Raw genomic sequence first — 24,869 nt, forward strand, 5'->3', positions numbered from 1 at the left:
GCACTACAAGAGGGATTACTACTGGGAGCATTACAAGGGGGAGGACTACTACTGGGGGCACAACAAGGGGCGGATTACTACTGGGGGCATTACAAGGGGGGGACTACAAGGGGGGACTACTACTGGGGGCATTACAATGGGGGGGACTACTACTGGGGGCACTACAAGGGGGAGAGCACTACTGGGGGCACTACAATGGGGATTACTACTGGGGGCATAAGGGGGGGCTACTACTGGGGGCATTACAAGGGGGGATTACTACTGTGGGCTTTACAAGGGGGGGACTACTACTGGGGGCACTACAAGGGGAGGACTACTACTGGGTGCACTACAAGGGGGAGAGCACTACTGGGGGCACTACAAGGGGGATTACCACTGGGGGCACTACAAGGAGGATGACTACTGGGGGCATTACAAGGGGGGATTACTACTGGGGGCATTACAAGGGAGGGACTACTACTGGGGGCACAACAAGGGGGGGATTACTACTAGGGGCATTACAAGGGGGACTACTACTGTGGGCATTACAAGGGGGGGCTACTACTGGGGGCACTACAAGGGGGAGATCACTACTGGGGACTACTGGGGGCACTACAAGGGGGACTACTACTGGAGCACTACAAGGGGGGGACTACTACTGGGGGCACTGCATAGGGGTACCACTACTGGGGGCACTATATAAGGGGCTTACTACTGGGGGCACAAGGGGCACTGCACAGGGAGGACCACTACTGGGGGCACTGTATAAGGGGCATTGCATAGGAGGATCACTACTGGGTGGTCTGCATAAGGGGGTTCTCTCCTGGGGCACAGCGGGCACTGCATATGGGCACCACTACAGGGGGCTGTCCCATATCTTTATTTTTACTTTACATTAATTCCATATGGACCTGCCTCCTCCCTGGAACACTTGAGGGGGGGGGGGCCTAAGCACGCACATGCTCCGGGCACCAAGGCTAAAAGTTGCCAGCCAGCCCCTGCCTCCGGCCCACTTTAACCCCGATGAGTGTGGGGGCCCAGGGATGGCCACCCCTGTCGCCCCCCCCCTTTAATCTGGCCCTGATCACCTTATTGCCCAAGTAGTGTTGTAATCTATGCCCTCATTTGCCTTTGCAGCAAACATTATATTGGAAAAACAGAGCATTAACTTACAGAGCGGGTGGCGATTCACAGATCATCGATTGGTGCCTCCATCCTCTTGGAAGAAAGTGAGCAACCTGTAGCTCACCACTTTGCCACACAGCCATTCACCAACCTGAGATACTGTACAAGATCACTGACCAGGTACCACCACTCGCTAGGGTGCTAGTACTAGTCTAAATTGCTCCTACAGAAAGAGGTTAAATGGATTTTCATATTAGCCTCCATAAAGCCCAAAGGGTTAAATGAATCATTGAAGCTCCAGTGTTACATTTGATTGCTGCAATGTATTCAATATTTGTGTGTGTGTGTACAGTATAGCTTTCCCATGGTCTGTCTATACAATTATCCAGTCAATTAATAACAGGCTTTATTAAACTCATTTGTGTACATTTTCAGGCTACTTACATAGTTGTGGGTTTTCATTTGATTTATTCATAATTACTTAGGCACTATTTTACTATGAATGGTTTATGGCCCTGATTCAGAGCTGGACGCTCTGACAGAGCGCTCGCTCTGAATCAGGGCCATCCTTCTCTATTTTTAGAGCGGCCTCCTGGTCGCTCGTATAGCTGTGGGTGACCACCCACAGCTCTAGCGAGCGGCCAGGAAGATGGTCGCGATGGTCAAGACCATCGCGACCATCGGGCTTGCAACGACACCCTTGCGGTAGGGTCTCATTGCCGCAAGCCCAAGAGTGCTTTTGGCTCTGACAGAGCCAAAATCACTCCCACTGACATCACTTGTGATGTCAGTGGGGCCGGCCCTAGACGGTAGGCATTCCCATGGGAACGCCTCCATCTGGGCAGCCATGCCCCTGGCACACCCACCAAAGGGGGCATGCTGTCACTCACCATCGACAGCACGCCCCCTTTGTAGCGAGACCCCGAGCGATGGCTTACCCGTCGCTATCCGGGTCTCACGCATGCGCACGACAGAGCCGGCTCCGTCGTGCGCATGTGCACTGGGCCAACATCGACCTGCTTGCGAGCGCATAGCGCTCGCGAGCGGGTCTGAATCAGGCCCATGGTCATTCCTTTCATACTGTATATCCTTTGTGATTTGTGGCTACAACCTTCATTGACTATTAAGGGGCCTATCCATTAGCAGATAAAACGAACAATTGAACGATATATCGTTCAGTCATTCATTATATCTGCTAATGGATAGGCCCTGAACGATGACAGATGCGCACTCCCGCGGCTGATAAATCGCATCTATCATCTCTCCAACATGTTGGTCAATTATCGCATATAGCTGTACGATATTAGCAATATCGTGCAGTTAATATGCGGTAAACGACGAATGACGAAAGATATTAGCAGCAGCTACAGAGCGCTGGAGAGAAAAAAATCCACTCCCTGAATGATGTCATGCGATATCGTTCATCGTTTGTCGTTTGCCAAAATCTGTCATGTACATGACAGATATTGTTCAGCACAGCCACCGGAATTTTCAAGGGATATCTTTTGGATTTCATCGCTCAGAAACACATCTGCTGATGGATAGGCCCCTTTAGTTTTATCTTGATGTTTAGTTTAATTTGCATTGATTGTCTATTACTAACTAATTATGTTGTGCTTACTGTAATTGTTGTATACTAAATAATATTTTAATATGTGTACACAGGGTGCTTAGAAAAAGGGTTCCATGGGTGCACCGGGGGTCTCATTCAGACCCGCTCGCAAGCGCTTGAGCACTCGCAAGCGGGTCGTTGTTGGGCCCTGTGCACGTGCAGCGGCTGCGCTGCGTGTGCGCAAGCCCCGGAGCGAGAAAGAAATTCTCTCACTCCGGGGCTCACTATAAAAGGGGCGGCTGTCTTTGGTGATCGACAGCTTGCCCTATTTTGTAGGCGGGGTGGGGGTGTAGCTGGGTAAACGGAGGTGTTCCTTAAGGAACGCCTGACCGTTTGTGGGCGGCCCCACTTCCTGCAGGAAGCTCCCTGGGGCTTGCGGTAGACAAGACCCTACCGCAAAGGTCTTGTCGCAAGCCCTGATGGTCGCGATGGTCTTGACCATCGTGACCATCAACCTGGCCGCTCGCTAAAGCTATGGGTGGTCACTCACAGCCTAGCGAGCGGCCAGGAGGCCGGCTCAGAAATGAGGTCCTGGGTGTTATGAGATAGGAAGCCGCGGCCGCAGGCGTGCATGCTGAGGTTGACCGTTCCCAGGTAGTGAAGGAGAACAGCTTATAAATATGATAACTTTGTTTTATTTATGTCCTCCGGAAAAAACATGTGAAATACAGTGAAATGTAGTCAGACGGTGTACTGTTTCTTTTTCGGGGTCCATAGGGATCTACAGCGATACCAGGGGGATATTATTATGGTTGGAAGACCAGGCACCAAACAATTAAAGCTTTGGTACTTTATACCTTTGATACTTTTGCCTCCCAGGATACTTCCTTTGGGCGACGAGTTCTCCTTTCTGCTCAGAAGCACCCCCACCCTAGGGGAACTGCTTTAGGACATCCCCATGGTATCCCTGTGGACCCTGAAGAAGAAAATTTAGAGTTATGGTAGACTTACCTAGATAGCTCCTTTTTTTTTTGAGGGCACCCATCCTGACGAACCTGGCTTCATTGGGTTATTTTCATTCAGTCACAGATTCCCCCATTTTGTGTTAGTGTTTCCGGTGTACGGTTGTTCTTCCTTTTCCTCTTTCCTTCTCCTGCCTTTAGGCTTGTTAACTAAACTGAATTCCTGTGGCTATGGGTGGGGTATATATGGAGGAGGACCCGAGGCATTCTGGGAGCCAAAGCTTTAACTGTTTGGTGCCTGGTTCTCCCCAACCATTATATCCCCATGGTATTCTTGTGGACTCTATGGACCTCAAAGAAAAGGAGTTTTCTAGGTAAGTCTACCATAACTCTCTAATTTTTTCTTGTATACTTAAAACTGAGTCCCATCTATGCATATAGTGCCCTACCCTCCAACATGACCACTTCCATTAGGTACACAATGCTCTACTCCTGGACCCTTAATTTATGATTGCAGTCACCTGTGGTGATCTAGGGTAATTGAGGCAGGTGTTTCAGCACAGGTGTCTGCAATCATAAATTAAGAGGGAAGTCCAGGAGCCATTTTGTACCTAATTGGTCATGTTGGAGGGTCTGTATTGCATGTAGAGGTAATTACCTCTACATGCACTCACCTGATAATGATAATCCATAAAACCTTGGAAGTATGTTTGTCACCAGTACTAATCCTTACTGGTACAAGTGTCAGGAAGATTACACAGCCCCGCTATGCTGTAACACCTGAAACTGAAAGTCTGCATCAGAGCAAACAAAGCAATTAGGAAATGAGTGACTACTTCCGTCATGCTGTCTCACATTACCATAGTAACATAGGCTGCCATGGCAACCTGACAAGATAACGGATATAGACAAAACTTTAGTTGATCAAAGGTCATCCAATAATACAAAAAGACTAAGAATAAACGTGTAACCCTTGGTTAGAATTATATGTACAGTCAAAAGTTTGGACACACCTTCTCATTCAATGATTTTTGTTTATTTCAATTATTTTCAACATAGTAGATTAATACTGAAGACATCAAAACTATGAAAGAACACATATGTAATTATTTTGTAAACCAAAAGTGTTAAATCAAAATATGTTTTATATTTTAGATTCCTCAAAGTAGCCCCCTTTTGCTTTGATGACAGCTTTGCACACTCTTGGCATTCTCTCAGTCAGCTTCATGAGGTATCTCCTGGAATGGTTTTGAAGTAACAGGTGTGCCTTGTCAAGAGTCAATCTGTGGAATTATTCTTAATGTGTTTGAGACCATCCGTTGTGTTGTGCAGAGGTAGGGTTAGTACACAGTGAACACCACTATTTGACTACTGTTGTAATCCATATTATGGCACCAACCACTCAACTCAGTAAAGAGGAACGACAGTCCATCATTACTTCAAGACATGAAGGTCAGTCGATATGGAAAATTTCAAGAACTTTGAATGTATAATCAAGTGCAGTTGCAAAAACCATCAAACGCTATAATGAAACTGGCTCTCATGAAGACCACCCCAGGAAAGGAAGACCAAGAGTTACCTCTGCTACAGAGGATAAATTAATTAGAGTTGCCAGCCTCAGAAACCGCTACTTAACAGTACCTCAGATTAGAGACCACATAAAGTCTTCACAGAGTTCAAGTAGCAGACAAATCTCAAAATCAACTTTTCAGAGGAGACTGCCTGAATCAGGCCTTCATGGTCATATTGCTGCGAAGAAGCCACTACTGAGGATGAACAACAAGAAGAAGAGAATAGCTTGGGCCAAGAAACACAAGGAATGGACATTAGACAGGTGGAAATCTGTACTTTGGTCTGATGAGTCCAAATTGGAGATTTTTGTTTCCAACTGCTGAGTCTTTGTGAGACGCAGAGAAGGTGAGCAGATGGTTTCTGCATATGTGATTCCCACTGTGAAGCATGGAGGAGGAGGTGTGATGGTGTGGGGTGCTTTGCTGGTGACCCAGTTGGTGATTTATTCAAAATTCAAGGCACACTTAACCAGCATGGCTACCACAGAATTCTGCAATGCCATCCCATCTGGTTTGCACTTACTGGGACCATCATTTGTTTTTCAACAAGACAATGATCCCAAACACAGCTCCAGGCTATGTAAGGGCTACTTGACCAAGAAGGAAAGTGATGGAGTGCTGCATCAGAAGACCTGACCTCCACAATCACCCGACCTAAACCCAATTGAGCTGGTTTGGGATGAGTTGGACCACAGAGAGAAGGAAAAGCAGCCAACAAGTGCTCAGCACCTCTGGGAACTCCTTCAAGACTGTTGGAAAACCATTCCAGGAGATACCTCATGGTGCTAACTGAGAGAATGCCAAGAGTGTGCAAAGCTGGCATCCAAGCAAAAGGGGTCTACTTTGAGGAATCTAAAATATAAAACATTTTGATTTAACACTTTTTGGTTTACAACATAATTCCATATGTGATCTTTCATAGTTTTGATGTCTTCAGTATTAATCTACTATGTTGAAAATAATTTAAATAAACAAAAACCATTGAATGAGAAGGTGTGTCCAAACTTTTGACTGGTACTGTATATGTACACAGTATATATTGAGGGGCTAAGTTGAACTGTTAAGGGAAGCACATCTCATGGTAGATATTCTGGAAAAAAAACATTGGTAACCCTGCCTGTAGTTGCTAAAATATGTATGTACTGTAATTTCTTTTAGTGATAGGTGGGTTTATTAGCATGTACTAAAATGAATGGTATATTATTCACTAATGCAGCTGTGCTGGTAGCAGTAACCCGCTGGAGCCCATAAGGAGTTTATACTTCTAGAGTGCCCAGGTGACCACTTTATTGCTGAGGTGACAGCTGCAGATAGAGGTGGAGTGATACAGCTTACGGTGATTCGTCCTGTCAGAGAGAGATGCGGAGTGATACGGCTTGCAGTGATTCGTCCTGTCAGAGAGAGATGCGGAATGATACGGCTTGCGGTGATTCAACCTGTAAGAGAAAGAGGAGGTTGTGATTCTGTCAGTGAAGACAGCTAGGGGAAGGGGCCAGTCTGGGGGACACCGCATTGAGATCTGACAGGGGTCTAGGCACAGGAGATGGAGACTGCCTAAGTGTATACAGCACTGCAAAGAACTGTCAGCGCCAGGGGCTGGCTGGCAACTTTTAGCCTGGGGGGCAAATGCATGCAGGCGGCCCTGGCAGAGAAGTAGCGTGTAGCCAGGGTGCCCGAGGAACATGCGTGCTACGGCGCCCCCCCCCCACAAGTGTTCCAGGGAGAAGGCGGGTCCATATGGGATTAATGTAAAGTAAAAATAAAGATTAGGGACAGCACTGTCGTGGTGCCCATATGCAGTGCCCCCCTGTGCCCCAGGAGAGGACCCCCTTATGCAGCCTCCAGTAGTGCCCCCAGTAGTGATCACCCCTATGCAGTGCCCCTTATACAGTGCCCACAGTAGTGGTCCCCCCTGTACAGTGCCCCATGTGCCCCCAGTAGTAAGCCCCTTATATAGTGCCCCCAGTAGTGGTACCCCCTATGCAGTGCCCCCAGTAGTAGTCCCCCCCTTGTAGTGCTCCAGTAGTAGTCCCCCTTGTAGTGCCCCCAGTAGTGCTCTCCCCCTTGTAGTGCCCCCAGTAGTAATCCCCCCCTTGTAATGCCCCCAGTAGTAGTCCCCCCCTTATAATGCCCCTAGTAGTGGTACCCCCTATACAATGCTCCTTATATAGTGCCCCCAGTAGCATTCCACACCCCATGCAATGCCCCTAATAGTGGTAACCCTTACGCAGTGCCCCTTAATTAGTGGCCCCAGTTGTAGTCTCCCCCATATGCAGTACCCCCAGTTTTGCCCTTTTTATAGAGCCCCCAGCAGTGGTCCCTCGATGCAGTGCCCCCAGTGGTAGCCCCCTCCCCCCTATGTAGTGCCCCTAGTAGTAGTCCCCTCCCCCCTATGCAGTGCCCCTAGTACTTGTCCCCTCCCCTTGTAGTGCCCCTAGTAGTAGTAGTCCCCCCCTTGTAGTACCCCAGTAGTAGTCCCTCCTTGTAGTAGTAGTCCTCCCCCTTGTAGTGCCCCCAGTTGTAGTCCCCCCTTTGAAGTGCCCCCAGTTATAATACCCAGTAGTGGTCCCCCCCTGTAGTGCCCCCAGTAGTGATCTCCCCCTTGTAGTACCCCCAGTAGTGGTCTCCCTCTTGTAGTGCCTCCAGTAGTCCCTCCTTCTTGTAGTGCCCCCAGTAGTGGTTCCCCCTTTGTAGTGCCCCCAGTAGTCCCCCCCCTTGTAGTGCCCCCAGTAGTAGTAGTCCCCCCCTTGTATTGCCCCCATTAGTAGTAGTCCCCCCCTTGCAGTGCCTCCAGTAGTGGTTCCCCCCTTGTGGTGCCCCCAGTAGTGGTCTCCCCCCTTGTAGTGCCAGCCTCCCCCCCCAGTAGACACACATAGTAAAAAATAAAAAAAAACACTTACCTGAATCCCCGCTCCCGCCGTCACCATCCGCTCCTCCGTCTGTCCTTCCCGGGCCGAGCCGCTCTGCATTATGGGAGAGGATGTCATATGACGTCATGACGCCTCTCCCATTGCCCACTGCGGAAGCCGGAAGATGGAGTGACTCCTGCAGTGGGCGCAGCAGCAGCTAATGAGAGTCTGACAGACTCTCATTGGCTGCTGATCAAAACAAACACACAGCGTCCGGTTATCACTACACACGCGGTGCAATATGTGTCACAGTGACACAGACTGCCCACGGCCCAAATGACGCTGCGGCCCGGGGGGCACATGGCACCCTGCCCCCTGGCCCAGCCCGCCACTGGTCAGCGCTATTGCCAAGTATGTCTTATAGTGCGGAAATCACTGCAGGACATCTAAGGACATACAGTATGATATGAGGTAACATCCCCCATCACTCACATAGCAAAGAGAAGGATCTTATAGCTGCCACTAAAAGTCAGTATTGAAAATTTCACTTCTAAATTTAAGGAAACGTACAGATAATTACTGACTTGTATTTACACCAATGCAAATACAATAAATGTAATATGCCTCCAGCTGGTCACACTGCATTCTGACAAAGGGATACAGGGCGATGTGATTACTGAGCTGCCCACTGACCCTCAGTTTTGAACAGCCCTATTACATCAGGAGAAAAGGCTTCATAACTAACTCTATTATCGCTAACGGTGTAGTAAAGGGCACAATACTATAGCTTTAAAACATTGTGAAAGCCAGAAATAAATGTAAATAGCAGCCTCTGCCACCAAACGAAAGGTGGGTACACACCTGACAGATATATGTGCTGATGATGGTCGTTCATACACACTGAACGACCATCATCTGTATGCTGCAGCGGGTCCCGGCGGCCGGGGGGGGGGAGGGGCAGGTAGCAGGCGTGGCCGAATCGCAGAGGGTGTGGCCACGCCCCCTTCAAAAAAGCAAACAAACATTTGTGGCGCTGTGGAGGGGGGCGCTGGTGCCCCTCAGCCCGGCACACAGCCAATAGGGGGCGTGATCGCTTTAGCAGCCTCGGACAGTCTCCCAGTGCAGCCCAGGACACAGCAGCGTGTGCTGGGCTGCTGTGGATGGGGAGTTGTGCTGGACCCGGTCAAGTAGTATCCGCTCGCGGCTCTCCCCCTGTCTGCACCCCTGTGTACGGGATCGGCTGATCGCCCATACACACTTGCTGATGGACAGATATGTCTGCAGACATACGTGTTCATTGGCTGTGCAGCACAGCCAATGCGATATGTCTGTGAAAGTCGTTGTTCACAGACATACCTGTACACACTGGCCGACGGGGGCACGATATATTGGCTGATCAACTGAATGGCCTATATATCGGCCAGTGTGTACCCAGCACAAGAAGTGAGTTCAGATCTCAGTGATATAGACTACTTATATCCTCACTGGAGACATTCAGAGCAAGATTTAAAAAAATAAACCTGCTGGTCAGTTAAGGTGCCCACTCGCGGTACAATATTATGTACGATCTGGCCATTTTCGAAGCATTGGACGGACAGATTGTGCAAATCGTGAGTGTGCACTAACTGCCAATGCGCGAACCCGTGGGTCATTCATCAAATCGTCAGATCTTGCCTACTGCAGGCAAGATCTGTTGATCTCATACATGATCTGGCGGCATATCGTTCAGTGTTTATGCCCGAATGATGTGTAATTTGGTCCCGCATATGATGTCGATGTCACTTGCATGCATTGATCAGGGAGATCCGTGATGCAAGCATGAAATACACAGATGGCACGGACGGATCAGTGAAATCTGTCCATGCATCTGTGTAAAAAAGAAAAAAAATGGCACACCCCCACCCCTGTAAAGCACAACCAGCCCCGGATTTTTCACAGCTGTTCCTGGTTGTGAAAATACAGGGGACAAATTACATAGGGTCCCCTGTATTTAGCACAACCAGTACCAGGATTTTCAGAGCCAGTCTTGGTTGTAAAAATACAGGGGACAGAAGACGTATGGGTTCCCTGTATTTGGCATAACCAGTACTGTGCTCAGCTGAACTAGTCCTGGTTTTGGAAATACAGAGGACAAAAAGAGTAGTGGTCCCTTGTATTTTCCATAAACAGCACTGAATCCTTTCTAGTGAAGGAGTAATGCCTTAGCCAGGGGAACCATTTCACTGGGTCCCCCGGTCAAAGGATTACCTCTGACCGCTAATCAGCCCATGTCAGGTATCTCTGGGGAGCTGGTCTGCTTCATAGATGGCCAGCCACACCTGTGGAAACCATAGAGAATGAAAATGGAATCTGATTTCCAGATATCCCTGGTATGTTCTACATAGATGCGGAGAGCCCTTACAACATCTAAATAGGCCTCATTTGCCGAATCCTCCAAAGACTGAAAAGCCGGGACCACAATCTCCTAATTGAGACGGAATCTGGAAACCACCTTAGGAAGGTAGGAATGGCCTTGTCCGAATGAATTGCCAGCAGAGGAGAGCAATACAACAAAGGGCTCAAGTACACTCTCCAAGCCGAAGCAATAGCGAAAAGGTATATGGGCCCTGATTCAGAGCCGTACGCTCTGAGCAGAGCGCACGCTCTGAATCAGGGCCGTCCTCCATAAATATGGAGCGTCCCCATGGACGCTCGTATAGCTGTGGGTCACCACCCACAGCATATACGAGCGTGCAGTTTGATGGCCGCGATGGTCTTGACCATCGCGACCATCGAAACTGCGTAGGAAAGCCTGCGGTTGAGTTTCTCAACCGCAAGGCTCGGAGTGATTTTGGCTCTATCAGAGCCAAAATCACTCCCCACTGACATCACTAGTGCTGTCAGTGGGCCGGCTTTTGACAGGAGGTGTTCCCTTGGGAACGCCCCCGTCAGGGAGGCACGCCCCCGGCACGCCCAGCAAAGGGGGCGTGCTGTCAGTCACCATCGACAGCACGCCCCCTTTGAAGAGACACAACGAGCGAAGGGAAATCCTTCGCTCGTCGCGTCTGGCGCATGCGCACGACGGAGCTCCCTCCGTCGTGCGCATGCTCAGTTCATACCATCGACCCACTTGCGAGCAGACAGCCGCTTGCGAGTGGGTCTGAATCAGGCCCATAGTCTTCCACATGGTGTGAATGTCTGACCACGAAAAATCTTTATTTCTTTAAGACGGATGTCTCAATAGCCACTCCCTAAAAGCGAAGTGAGTCAGATCCATGTGGAAGCACGGTCCCTGTGACAGAAGGTCCAGCCATGGAGAAAGATGCAGCAGGGCGTCTATGGAGAGGCTCTCAAGATCTACGTACCAAGCTGGCCAATTAGGAGAAACCAGAATCACTGTGCCACCTTCCACCATTTAAATTGCGGAGAACCCTCAACAGAAGTGAGATCGGAGGGAATGTGTACCTGAGACTGAAAGTCCACTGAACTGCCAAGGTTTCCACCAGAAAAGCCCCTGGGTCTCTGGTGCGAGATCCATACTTTGGTACCTTGTGGTTGTACCGAGACACCATCAGATCGACTTCTGGCAGGCCCCAATGATAAACTAGAAGCTGAAAGACATCCGGATGAAGGGTCCAATCGCTGGTGTGGACATCTTGACGATTTAGAAAGTCTGCTTCCCAATATTGGACCCCCCGAAATAAAAACTGCCTATAGAGCTGGAACATGATGCTCTGCCCAAACGGAGTATGCAACTGACCCCTTTCACAGCTATAGTAATGAAAAATAGACAGATACAATAGTGTGAAAAATTAGAACAAGCACACAGTCACATTCAATGCAATAATAATAGGCAAATGTTCAACAATCCAACCCCAGTCGGCTGGATGGAGCTAGACTGTATAACCTGACCTGAATGGAGGTATACAGGGAGACAGGAGGCAAACCTCTTTGAAGACAAACTGTAGCCAGCACTTGTATAAAATGGCTGTTCAGCATCTGTGCAAGGGAGAAAGAAGGAGGAGGAGGAGGAGGAAGAGGAGGAATAAACCCATGGTGGGAAGCTTCCATTAGGGTTCACACCAAGGGCCAGTGAAGGGGCTCACTGGGAGAGCCTACCTCCCCCTGCTGACATAGATCCTCCCAGGGCAATTTCCTCCTGCAGATCCCCGATGGCGCTCTATAATCCAGTGATCCCGCCAGCACTGCAGACCCTCCGCTGCCTTCAAGTACCTTGGTGGTCTTGGGGGGTGCAGGCATCCCAGCCTTCTGGTTTGTCATCACCGCCGGTGATCTCCACACCAGTGGTGACAGCCGTGCTGATGTTCTTACCTGACTGTGCCCTCAGCATGCGGCTGGGGTTCTCTGTGTACTGGGAAGACCCGGCCAAGGTCACCGACCCTCTCGTTGATGCTGCAGCCACCAGCAGCGGGGTTGGTGGAGCGCCAGGCCAAGCATCCGATAGGTATGCCTGACGCCACCTGCTCAAAAAAAACAAAAACTGAATAAATATGAGGCTGCATTAGCTGCCCCATATTAGAGTTGCACACTTCTGCAGCACCAAACTTGACTGGCCTGCCTGGGCTGGGGGTGGGGTATAAGGGAGGAGGAGCCTGGGCTGCACATTGCTGAAGAATTTAACTGTTTGGTGTTCGGACTCCACCTGCCAGCCTATACCCAAGCGTAGTCCCCCCTACGGACTGTGATGAAGTAAGATCTTGTGTCAGATTGTGCAGTTTTTGCTGCACATCGCATCCTGGAGTTCAAGGGAAATCGTTAATGAGATCATATAATTGCCTATATCGTTCCCTGTGTAGTGGCCTTTAGGCAGAGTTGCCTACCTTTGTAAATCTCTTCCTGGGAGAAGCCCGGGTAAGAGAAGCAGGAGGGGGATGATGGGGTAAAATTGCCGCGACTGGCTATAATTTGCATAGGGGGCGGGGCCAAATGATGTGATCCATGTAGAATCACGTTTTAAGCCCTGCCCCCTACATGGAGACCCGCGATCACCGCTGGTATTCTCCTCATTCTGCCCACTTCACTAGGAAGTGGGCAGAATGCAGGAGCAATGCCTACCCTTCCGGGGGTGCGGGGGGTTACCCGAAAAATCGGGAGCCTCCCGCGAAAACCGGGAGGGTAGGCATGTATGCCTTTAGGGTCATCCAACTTATTAAGGCTAAGACAGTTCATAACTACCAACTTTTAAAAGGATAGCCTGGTGAATGGGCTGCAGAGCAGATGCGATATGTCTGTAAACGACGTTGTTCCCAGACCTATCATGGGTACACACCCACCCAGTGGCGTCCCTCCCCGTGGTGTCACCCAGTGTGGGGAGGAATGTTGTAAGCACGGTGAAGCTGAGCGTGCCCCAAAAAGGGGCGTGGCCTCATGTGATGGGGGCGTGGTCTCACAGGACGGGGCGTGGCCTCGCGGCCCGATCCCCCGTGGTCCCGTTCATTACTGGGAGGCGCGGGGTTGCATGCTGGCTGCCTCACAGTGTCAGGAGCTGGGTGCTGCACTTAATACTACAGTGCAGCACCCGGCTTCTGTCACTGTGGGAGAGTGTCAGTCTGCACCTTGGTGTCACCCTTCTGCGGGTGACACCCGGTGCGGCCCGCACCCCCCTTGTGATGCCACTGCACTCACTCGCAATATATTGGCCAGTGTGTACCCAGCTTAAGTGTTTTTACCTGATATATCCATCCAGTCTACCTCTGACTTATTGTGGTCCCCTCCTCCTTTTAGTGGAGGAATGTGATCTAGTAGCATAAATTTAAAGTTCACCCAAAATGTCTTGCAACAGGTGTAGCGCTATGATAGATTGAAGTACCTGCATTCTTTAAAGAGAATCTACTGTACATTGCTATAGAAAATCATTATACCTTTAGTAACTTTACACCTTGGAAAATAAAATTAATTAAATCAAAGCTTTATTTACACATTATAAATTTAGTTGTGAGCAGACCCTCAAGTGTTTGATACAGTTTTGGTTTTGAAATGTATAAAAAACAGAAAAAAATATTTAATTTAGACCTGTTTTTGTTAATATAAAATTATAATTCAAAAAGTGCGCAGAACGCACTAAATATAATATGGTCAAAAGCATTACAACATTTGCAAACATTTAGAATTATTTTCAAAACAATGTTCATCTAGACCAGTGTTGGCTAACCTTGACACTCCAGCTGTTGTGGAACTATATATCCCAGCATGCCCTGCCACAGTTTTAGCATGCCCTAATAGCAAAACTGTAGCAGTGCATGCTGGGTTATGTAGTTCCATAACAGCTGGAGTGTCAAGGTTAGCCAACACTGATCTAGACCCAGCCCCCAGCGCTGAACATTAACTCCCTTGGTGGCACATCCACCAACGCCACAGCCAGCTGCAACAGGTATTAACAATATACATGTTACATTATTACATATTACATCACGTGCATAGCACCAATATTTCCCTTTGATGGCACCGCGGTATGGAGGCAGTAGCAGCCATCTTAGCTGCATGGCTTGGGTCCCCGGCCAAAACCGTATGTAATATAATTATGTCATATGTGTAAAACTATTATTTGTTCTAAATCTGAATTCAGAATTTTTTCAGAACTGTTTTGTGTGTTGTGATTGAAATGTACTCACAATTGTTCTCACACATGGCTATCTTCTGAGAAGTGTAACATTATAGTATGTACAGTCTGTGTTCACCACATTTTTTAGTTAACTAATGAGATAAATATGGAAAAATGTGATCACAAATAACTGTACACTTTATCACGGTCATTGAATAACCCAGATTCCTTTATTAATTTTTTTATTCAATAACCAACTCATGTAAATCATTCTATGTAATCAAACTAATTGCTGTATTAATACATATTTTCAGCTTGTTACACTCAGAATACAATGGATCCAATCAGAGAAGCCCTGAAAACTATTAAACAACTGAGATGGAAACTAATGGAAGTGTATGAGGAGCATGTAGATGGTTTGTGCGATGGGCTGAAATCTTGTCGCCTCATTACTTACCAAGAGTATAAAGATCTGTATGAGGCTGTGACCCCAGCAGAGAGAGCTGACAGACTGATACGCATTATACTACAGAAGGGAGAACCAGACTGTGAGACGTTCCTCCACCTTCTATGGATGATTCCCAGTTTCCCGGCACTGTCTGATTCCCAACACCTCCCAGAAAGTGAGTCATTTTATGTTCCCTATTTATCACAATCCGCATCAGAATGCGATGGTATGTTATAAAATTGTCCAAATTTGCTGTATTTGAATACATCACAAGGATGTTTGAAATATCGGGTGCAAGGATAGAGCTTGCGAAAAAGCTCTGTCCCTGCAAATCCTCTCCACACACTTCTCAGGGTATTTTTCACAAAAAATACCCTGAGAGTGACCGCGCATTCGCCGCTGGCTAACCACCCCACAAATGCTCCCACACGATCCCCACCGCTCCCCCTACTGGCTTACGCTTACCTCCGTTCAGATGATTGGTGAGCTCCTCTGTTATCCAGTCATCTGAATCCTGCAGTAAACTCAGGATGCTGCCTGGACTTCACAGCATCTCCGTTTACGGATTAGATGACTGGGGCACAGCGATCAGAACCGGGTCACCAAGGAGCTCACCGGGTCACCTGAGCAGAGGTAAGTGTGGGGTTTTTTTTTTAAATAGTTTTTTCTCTCTGTGATCAGCCTACGGTTTATCAGACAAGCAGGCTGGTCGCTGAAGCTTACTAGGGGCTCTGTTGTCTTCAGACAGGGAAGGCCAAGTTATAGTGGGTGAGACGGGAGGGAATCCTCTTTACGCCATCTCCAGATAGCATTATTATTGCAGGGGTGTAGTAGGTATGCGGCCGGCGGTTCAAATCCCGACAGCGGCAACCCGGCAAGGGTGAAGATCCCGATTGTCTTTAAGGTAAGTATCGCTAACCTAATTCTACCCCCTAACGCTAACCCTCCCTTAGGGGTGCCTTGCCCTAATCCCCCCTCTAAGTACCTAAACCTAACCCACCCCTTCCCCGCCGCCTAAACCTATGTCCCCCGGGGGGGTGCCTAACCCTAACCCTCCCTCCCCCTAGCCTAACCCTAACCTCCCCCTGGGGGTGCCTAACCATAACCCCCCTTCCCCTAGCCTAAACCTATCCCTCCCGGGGGGTGCCTAACCCTGATTCCCCCCGTGAGCCCTAAACCTAACCCTCCCCCCCCATCCCTCGTGGCTGTACCTTCTTTCGGTATGCAGGGCGTCTGTTTTCTGGTGTATGGTTAATGACAGGCGTCGAGTTTTTGACGCCTGTCATTAGTACCACGCTGGGATTAGAGAGTCTGGAAGCCGGCGTTCGGCATTTAGACCGTTGGCTTCCAGACTACATCCCTTATTGCAGGGCTCCCTCCCGGTATTTTTTTACAATTTCTATTAGTGAATTTGAAGCAGAGCGCATTTGTGATGTTGTTGCTGTCAGATCCAGGTTGAATTAGATGTAAGGATATTAACAGGGAAGAAATAGGAGACTTTGACTCCTAAAGGTCTCCAATAGTAAAGATTTAAATTACTAAAATCTAAATTTTTAAATTACTGTTTGTGATCAGCACAATTTTTCATCAACTGGTAAGATAAATGTGGAAAAAATGAATGAGTACACTATAAATGGTACCCAGTCAGAATGAGGCCATCAGAACGTCAGCATGTTCTGAATGTCGACAGTATTTAGTGCTAGATTTAGGGTTAGGCAAAAATAGTGAAAATTGCTATGTCAACATTTTAACTGTCAGCATGTACAATGTTCAAATTATGACCATGTAAATATTTATATACGTTATATTATCATTATTAATGTGTCTGTATTCTCTAGTCAGCATTACACTGTTGACTTTCTGACTGTTGACGAATTAAATACTTCTTCAACAAATATCTAACCTTTATTATATGATTTTATTCAGAAACCAACATGTTTAAATAATTCTATGCAAATCTCTGTATTTATACTTTTTTTTTTTTTTACAGTAGATGGTGAATCTCAGAAAATATCAGATGCTATCAGAGAAGCATTAAAGACTATTAAACATCTAAAATGGAAATTAGTGGAAGTGCATGAGGAGAATGTGGACGGTTTGTGTGATGAGCTGGACTCTCTCCACCTCATTACTCCCCAGGAGTATACAGACCTGTATGAGGCTGTGACCCCAGCAGAGAGAGCTGACAGACTGATATACATTATATTAAAGAAGGGAGAACTGGCCTGTGAGAGGTTCCTCCACCATCTAGAGAACATGATGTCCAGGTTCCCGGCCTTGTCTGATGTGTCCCAGCACTTACCAGAAAGTGAGTAACTTCCCTCATCACAGTCACTGGTTACCATATACAGTATATGTAATATTATATAAACTTGGTCACTGGTTATTGAAGGAAATAGGTTTATAGTTATAAGGAGGATTTTCTACTTTATTTCTGAAAGGTCAGTGAGAGTGACGATATCACATCTAATAAAATCCAAGGTCAGGTAATGTGAGATTTTTTTTGCCATTGTTACCATCAGATTCAGGTTGCACTGTATCTATTAGTAATATTGGGCCTGATTTCAGCAGTGCAGGCAATTCTCAGGATTCTGCGCCTGATCGCACGCAGGCCCCCGTATGCTTCTGCCTGATTGACAGGCAGAGGTGATTACAGAGTAGTTTGTAGTTTGTAGTTCAGTCAGACTTGTCAACTGAACGATTTTCATTAAGGGAATATGCAAAAATCGTTTGTAGTTCATAAAAATCGTTCATTACACTTTAAAAAATCTGACAGATAATCTGACAGAAAATCGTCCATAAAATCGTTCATAAAATCATTCATAAAATCGTTGGTAACAAAATCGTTGTGTGTGTATGCAGCTATAGTGTACAGAGACTCAGGGGTAAATTTACTAAGATTCGAGATGGTCCCGATTTTCAAAGTGATTTATCTCGCTGGTACTTGCCAAAATTCGGGTGATTTAAATCCCTTTTTTTTTTTTTTTGCAAATTTACCAACAGGCGATTTGAGGCTAAACGAGTTGGCCGATGGTGAAGTAGAACAAGATATCTCTCCCATGTAACTCATTTTGCAGGAGATTACTCACCCGAGATTGCAGTGTTTTCTCTCTGCAAATCTCTCCCGAGCTAGCAGCCAGCACATATCAGTGAGATATATCAGTGAGATATGTGCTTGCTGCTTGGGTGTTAATACTTGTAAAAAACAGATAAATGTTAAAAAAAAAAAAAAATGATGTGAGTTTCCCCCCAAAACACTAACCAGCCCTGGGCTTGCCAGCCTGTCCTGGTTCTTAATTCACAGGGAAGAAAATGTGTAGGGTTCCACTGTAAATTATGAACCAGCAACAGGCAGCAGGGACAGAGCTGGTTTTAAATATACGGAGGAAAAAAAAGACGTGAGGTACCCATATATTTAAAACCAGCCCTGGACCCTTTCTAACAGGGGACTGATGCCACAGCCAGGGGTGCCCTTACACCAAGCCCCCCAGCCGTAGCATCAGCCCTGACCATTAGTCAGACCAGGCCAGGGATCCCTGAGGAGTTGGTGACCCCCCCCCAATAAAGGGGTCACCCTCTCCAGGGCACCCCTGGCCTAGACTGATAGCCTGGGGCTATCCCCGCCACCCCTGGGTGGTGGGTGGCGAGTTGATAGTGTTAGGTGTAGTGTAAAATTTAGATTTTCATCATTGTCTTTACAGTGGAACTAAAGGCCCCAGCAAGCCTCCCCCGCATGCTGGTACTTGGAGAACCACAAGTACCAGCATGTGGGGCATTTAGGGCCTACTGGTACCTGTAGTTCACCTGTAAAGAAATGGTTAATAAAACACACAACACACTGTGAAAATAATGCTTTATTGCATCCATAAACACACTTACACATACTCACCTGTTTCCAGATGTTCATGTTCCCTTGTCAACGTAAAGTATCCGTACGAATTACCTGTAAAAAAAGATCCAATACTCATTTTTATGTCCCTCGATGTTCTCCGCAGAAATCCAATACGTGGGCAGGATACAGTGTAACAACATGTTACTGCATGGTGTTACACTGTGCTAATGTCTGCTCATTGGAATGAGTTCACTTCAGTCCCGGGCCACCAGCCAATCAGCGGCGGCTAACATTAGCGGCCACTCATTGGCTGGGACCCACGTGGAGGAGCCAGTCATAGGCTAAGCCCACGTGGGACCCAGCCAATGAGCGGCCGCTAATGTTAGCCGCCGCTGATTGGCTGGTGGCCCGGGACTGAAGTGAACTCGTTCCCAAGAGCAGACATTAGCCCCGGACTATCAGCCTAGGCCAGGGATGCCCTGGACAGGGTGACCCCTTTATTGGGGGTTCACCAATTCCCCACGGATCCCTGGTCTGGGCTGACTAATGGTCAGACCTGATGCTGTGGCTGGGGGGCCCGGTGAAAGGGCACCCCTGGCTGTGGCATCAGTCCCCTGTTAGAAAGGTTCCAGGGCTGGTTTTAAATATACGGGGACCTCACGTAATTTTGTTTCTCCGTATATTTAAAACCAGCTCTGTCCCTGCTGCCTGTTGCTGGTTCGTAATTTACAGTGGAACCCTACACATTTTTTTCCATGTAAATTAAGAACCAGGACAGCCTGGCAAGCCCGAGGCTGGTTAGACTTTTGGGGGGGGGGACCTCACGTAATTTTTTTAACATATTATCCCTATTTTCACCATTTACAGAAAGAAACATACACAAATCACAATGATTTGTGTATGTTTCTGACCATCTCGCAGCTCAGGGGATTGAGAGTTTGAAAAGTGATTTTGACAGAGAGTTTGCTCCTATCTCACCCAGCTTGTCATCCCGAATCTTGGTAAATTTGAGAGATGTATGTTTTAGGTGAAAAGTACTTGCGATTTGCCCCGATGGTTATATGATTCGAGATTGCTATCTCACCCGAGTTTTACGAGTGAGATGATTGAAATCTCTCTCTAACTCACCCGACTTTTGCCTTTAGTAAATTTGCAAGAAGGGAAAAAAATCAATAAATCACCCGAGATGGTCATCTCGACCTGTCTCGATTGTTAGTAAATTTACCCCTCAGAGTCAGTGTCTCAGTCCTTGCACAGTCTGGCTCAGGCATCTACACAAGGGGAAGGCTGCATATTATCACAGACACAACTCCAGCAACAGACGCAAGAGCAGATGCAACCACGTCCACGACTCAATCAGACCAATGATTTATAATCACTGACAGTAAGTGATCAGCACAATTGTCTGTCAACTATTAAGATAAAAATGAAAATCAAAAATGAATCACAATAAATGAAATGGTCCACACTACAAATGACAATGAATACCTTACAGTCACTTCATGACATGATTTGTTCAACACAGGTAAATCATTCTATGTACAGTATACAGGCCAATCACTGTGCTTATATTTATTTTCAGACTATGAATCTCAGAAAACGCTGGTTCCCATCAGAGAAGCGTCACAGACTATTAAACGGCTGCATTGGAAATTAGTGGAAGTGTTTGAGGAGAATGTGGACGGTTTGTGTGATGAGCTGGACTCTCTCCACCTCATTACTCTCCAGGAGTATACAGATCTGTATGAGGCTGTGACCCCAGCAGAGAGAGCTGACAGACTGATATACATTATACTACAGAAGGGAGAACCGGCCTGTGAGACCTTCCTACACCATCTAGAGAACATGATGCCCAGGTTCCCGGCCTTGTCTGATGTGTCCCAACTCCTCCCAGAAAGTGAGTAACTTCCCTCCTCACAGTCACTAGTAACCACAGAATATCACATTATATAAATATTATATACAGTTACATAATATCTACAGTATATGGTTATAGAGGGAAAAACATCTTATTTTTATAGTTTTATGTTTTCTTTATTTTAATTACTTGGCGTTTTCTATGAAAAGTCTTTGTGGGCAGCTAGAGGTGGTATTAAGCACCTTGAGCCACGGTCACCTTCAAATCGAGTTCTGCTTTTCCTGTTTTTTGTTTTTTTTTGGACAGCCGGCCAGCAATCACGGTTATGTGCAGTCCCATCTTTCTCACTGTGATTGAGATGGGACTAGCTGCGTCCCTCCTCCCAATGTGCTTTAATAACACTCTGGTGAGTTGGGACCTACTGACAGAAGCATCTTCAACAGGAGCTTCCATGGAAATATTTATAATAACATCTGAGGTAAAATGAGCAGCGCCATCTTAGGGGGTGGAGCTTATGTTGTATTACTTTGGTGGGATTTTCACTGAGAGGCAGCAGCCATTTCAAAGAGATGCTGCGTCTAGAGCACTTACAGCATGATATATACACGTGTGTGTGTGTGTGTGTGTGTGTGTGTGTATACTATAGTGGGTGTGTCCTGCCCTCTCATCTTTATTTGTCCCAGCTACTGGGGTGCTCTTCAGGGATCTCCAAGGGATGTCCCACACATATGTTGCACTCTACTCCTGTAGAAAGAAGGCACTCTCCAGATTGTTTGAAGTATCTGAATTTTTTATTTTGAAGTCTTTTAACATGCCATCAAGCCACCCAAGTTTCAATTCTATTGCGATTCTTTCTCAAGGCTGAGTTATAGGCAGTAATAATAATGCACTTAATGGGGCATCTGGTCAGTGTAGCACATGTTTGTTGACGAAACGGGTTGGGCGTGGCCTGGAGGACGTGGACGTTGTGACGTCAGACGCTGTTGCCAGCACCCAAGACTTTGGCCCGGTGCATTCAGGGTACGGTGTTGAGACATTGCTGAAACCAGGAGACAGAAACTACTGTACTACACTCGCTGTTACAATCTTTGATGTAAGTAAGCAATACTTACCAGTAAAGTCATTTTAATTATTATACTCACCTGTGTGCCCACCATCTCTCTCTTTTTTTTTTTTTTCTATGTTAAATTGAATTGCCTGTGGTTGAGGCGTTTGTGATGGAGCGGCACTACAACTTTTTGCTGGGAAGTGGACATTTTATTTTTGGAAAAAATTAAAATTGGAATCCTTTATGTATCAGCGTTCCATAAGCTGTGGTAAATGGATTTCAACATATGAATTCTCTGTTTAATATGGTAAACGAATGTGATCACTACAGTCATACAATACTGGAGACATTGTTGCTATTTGATTTAATAAAATTTACTCAACCTTCTCCTTATAAAAGTAGATTTTTTCATCTATCGACTCTTCGTTACACTATTGGGAACTTTGTGACACTAACGTTCCACAGTAGAGGATTACTATTATTTTATCTGGTATTTCCAGGACACTGGTATTTTTTCCAAAACATTGGATTGAAAGAAAGGGTCTTGTCCATACAATATTGTCTTTTTTTAATCAGGTTTTAATGACTATGCTGGGACCCATGCACTAGTGTTATCTTTGAATTTAAATAAATTGCAGTTTTAATTTGCTACATTTGTATGTTTACATTTATTATGATTGGTATAGCGCAGTTCTTTTAATTTGTGATACAAAACAGCATGGGCAAAGATGCTCTAGAAAAAGTTAAAATGAAGAAAGAAAATATAAATAAACATAATGTGGAACATGGAGATAGAGACACATTCCATTCCCCCATTCATTCTAATGTTGGTGACTGGAAATTACCTCCATTTTGAACAAGTTCTGTACAGAGTGTACAGTACTGTCTGTCTGAGATCGGGTTATGCGCTGTTTGGTTTTTAGGAGGACCATTGGACTTCTACATGGAACCAAGAGGACCTGATCCATGGGTTGGTGAATATGAAATATTTATTTTTATTTTTTAACAAAGCAATACCCCATTCGGTATCCGCGTCCTGGCCTTATTTTAATATTTTCTTTACAGTGGAACTACTGGTGCCACTGTAGCCTATGGACTACACATCGCATAATTAGCTGGGAGAGGGTTCCCCCCCGAAGACTCCCCAGCAATGGCGGCTGTGCATTCGCAGTCAGCCTGACAGCACTCCAGGCACAAAACACGGACAGGTTCCTTTCAGAGCCCCTGTTCCTGCATGTGCTTGTTGATACATTCCACCGGTATGATCGTGGGTGGTAATGTCATGACCAGATCACATTGCGAATGTGATACTTAATAAATGGGTCCCATAGAAATACAGGAAACACAGCAACATAGGATGTAATATGTCTAACAAACATTTGCAGCACTAAACATTACTCTCATCTAATAGAAAGTATCAAAGTGACCAAAACTATCCATACAAACAAGTACTCTCAATTTCTTTCTATTGGTCTGAGGACGGTGATTTCATGATACATTTTCTGCTAGGCTTTTTCTTTTAGGCTTGATTAATGAAAACTGTCTAAAGGGTCATATTAAGCTGCCATCCTGTTTGCCACTGCTGTGCCTGTTTCCGACATGTGCTATGTTTTTTAAACTGCCAATGAGAAGGTACTGTATAATTCATACTTACCTACTTTGCTGGGCAGCTTTCCGGGAGCAGCAGGAGGGGACCTGCTACTCTCCTCTTCGGGGGGCGGGGCCAGACGATAGACGGCATTAAGCCCCGCCCCCTTTACAGGAAACCCCCGTGATTCGCGGGTCCGTGAGGAGGGGGCGGGGCTAAATGACGCGATTTGCCTAATTTAGCCCCGCCCCTTCCCGACGGACCCAATAATTTCAGGTAAAATCTCCCCATCCTGCCCGCTTCACTAGGAAGTGGGCGGGATGCGGGAGATATGACTACTCTTCCAGGATCGCGGGGGGTTACCCGAAAAATCGGGAGCCTCCCGCGATTCCCGGGAGAGTAGGCATGTATGTGTATAATACATAAATAAATAAACATACGTCCCTTATGGAGGTGTACATTTTTTTTCTTTGTTTTATTTTCTCAACTTCACCCGAAATGGTTTGTATGAAAATGGGAATGGAGACAGAAAAAACACAATGTGTAGTGGGTTTTTTACATAGGGAGGGGAGGGGGGACAGGTAAAGGCTAGCTGCATTAGGACCTATGTACTTACCAGGCTACCTTCAGGTCATCCGGAGAGAGCGGGGGCCCAGGTGGCAGGAGTGCAGATATGCACTGGCAGCCAGCTAGAAACAGCGTTGGCAGCATTAGAAATATGGCACTGGCCATGAGCCAATCACAACTCGTGGACCAGTACCAATCAGGAGCAGCCACTCCTGATTGACTGCTGGTCTGCGAGCTGTGGTTGGCTCACAGTTGGTGCCATATTTGAAGTGCCAGCGGCGGCGCTGTTTTTTCCTGGCTGCCGGTTTATATCTGCACTGCTGCCACCCGGGCCCCCGCTCTCCCCTACTGATGGCAGCCCAGGTGACAAGGTTGGTCACAAAAGGGTGAATCTGGTTTTTAACATACCCCACTTAAAATTAATAAATGAGGAATACTCCTATAATTGTTTCTTTATGTTAGTGGCATATAGAGGTACTATTTCTACATTTATTGAAGTAATAATAATCAGTAAAAAATGGTCCCGTACCATCAACAACCTTTTATAAAAGGCACAATTTCAAGCATATAGGGGTCTTAATACTACCCTTATTAAGCAATACCTTCCCAGGATCAATGTCTGGATGGCAGAACCACTGGAAAACAGCACCAATGCATTTCAACCACTATGTGGTCTTTGTCAAGGTGTGTGCAGGCAGAGTTGACCAGGTTGTATGTGACTATCTCCTCCCCTTTCCTACTAGAGGGAATGTTTATTCAATCAATGCTCCTATTGTACTTCCCAATTTACTAAGCAATGGGTATTAAATAAGGGTTTTGAGTACCCCTGATTCCTTACCTCATCTTACATTTAATGTCTCCTATCTATCCAGAGATCTATTAGTGTTAGTGTAGTAGCCGCGATGCATTCCAATCAATGGATCGTTTAGCATGGAATAATCTATTGGCA

The 24,869-nt window shown here is 46.6% G+C and overlaps 1 protein-coding gene across 1 annotated transcript in view; it reads left to right on the forward strand.

The window, feature by feature from the left end:
* Positions 1 to 1,206: 1,206 nt before the first annotated feature.
* Positions 1,207 to 24,869, forward strand: part of LOC148478446 (interferon-induced very large GTPase 1-like) — a 43,885-nt gene continuing 20,222 nt past the window's right edge. Inside the window, exons 1-4 of the mRNA XM_088455400.1 lie at positions 1,207 to 1,284; positions 14,894 to 15,202; positions 17,021 to 17,335; positions 20,442 to 20,756. Of these exons, the coding sequence (XP_088311526.1) occupies positions 14,914 to 15,202; positions 17,021 to 17,335; positions 20,442 to 20,756 (919 nt within the window). The 5' untranslated portion in view covers positions 1,207 to 1,284; positions 14,894 to 14,913. The remainder of the gene's footprint in view (positions 1,285 to 14,893; positions 15,203 to 17,020; positions 17,336 to 20,441; positions 20,757 to 24,869) is intronic.

Source organism: Taudactylus pleione, unplaced genomic scaffold (genome assembly GCF_031769625.1).
Source record: "Taudactylus pleione unplaced genomic scaffold, aTauple2 ptg000653l, whole genome shotgun sequence".
Lineage (NCBI taxonomy): Eukaryota > Metazoa > Chordata > Amphibia > Anura > Myobatrachidae > Taudactylus > Taudactylus pleione.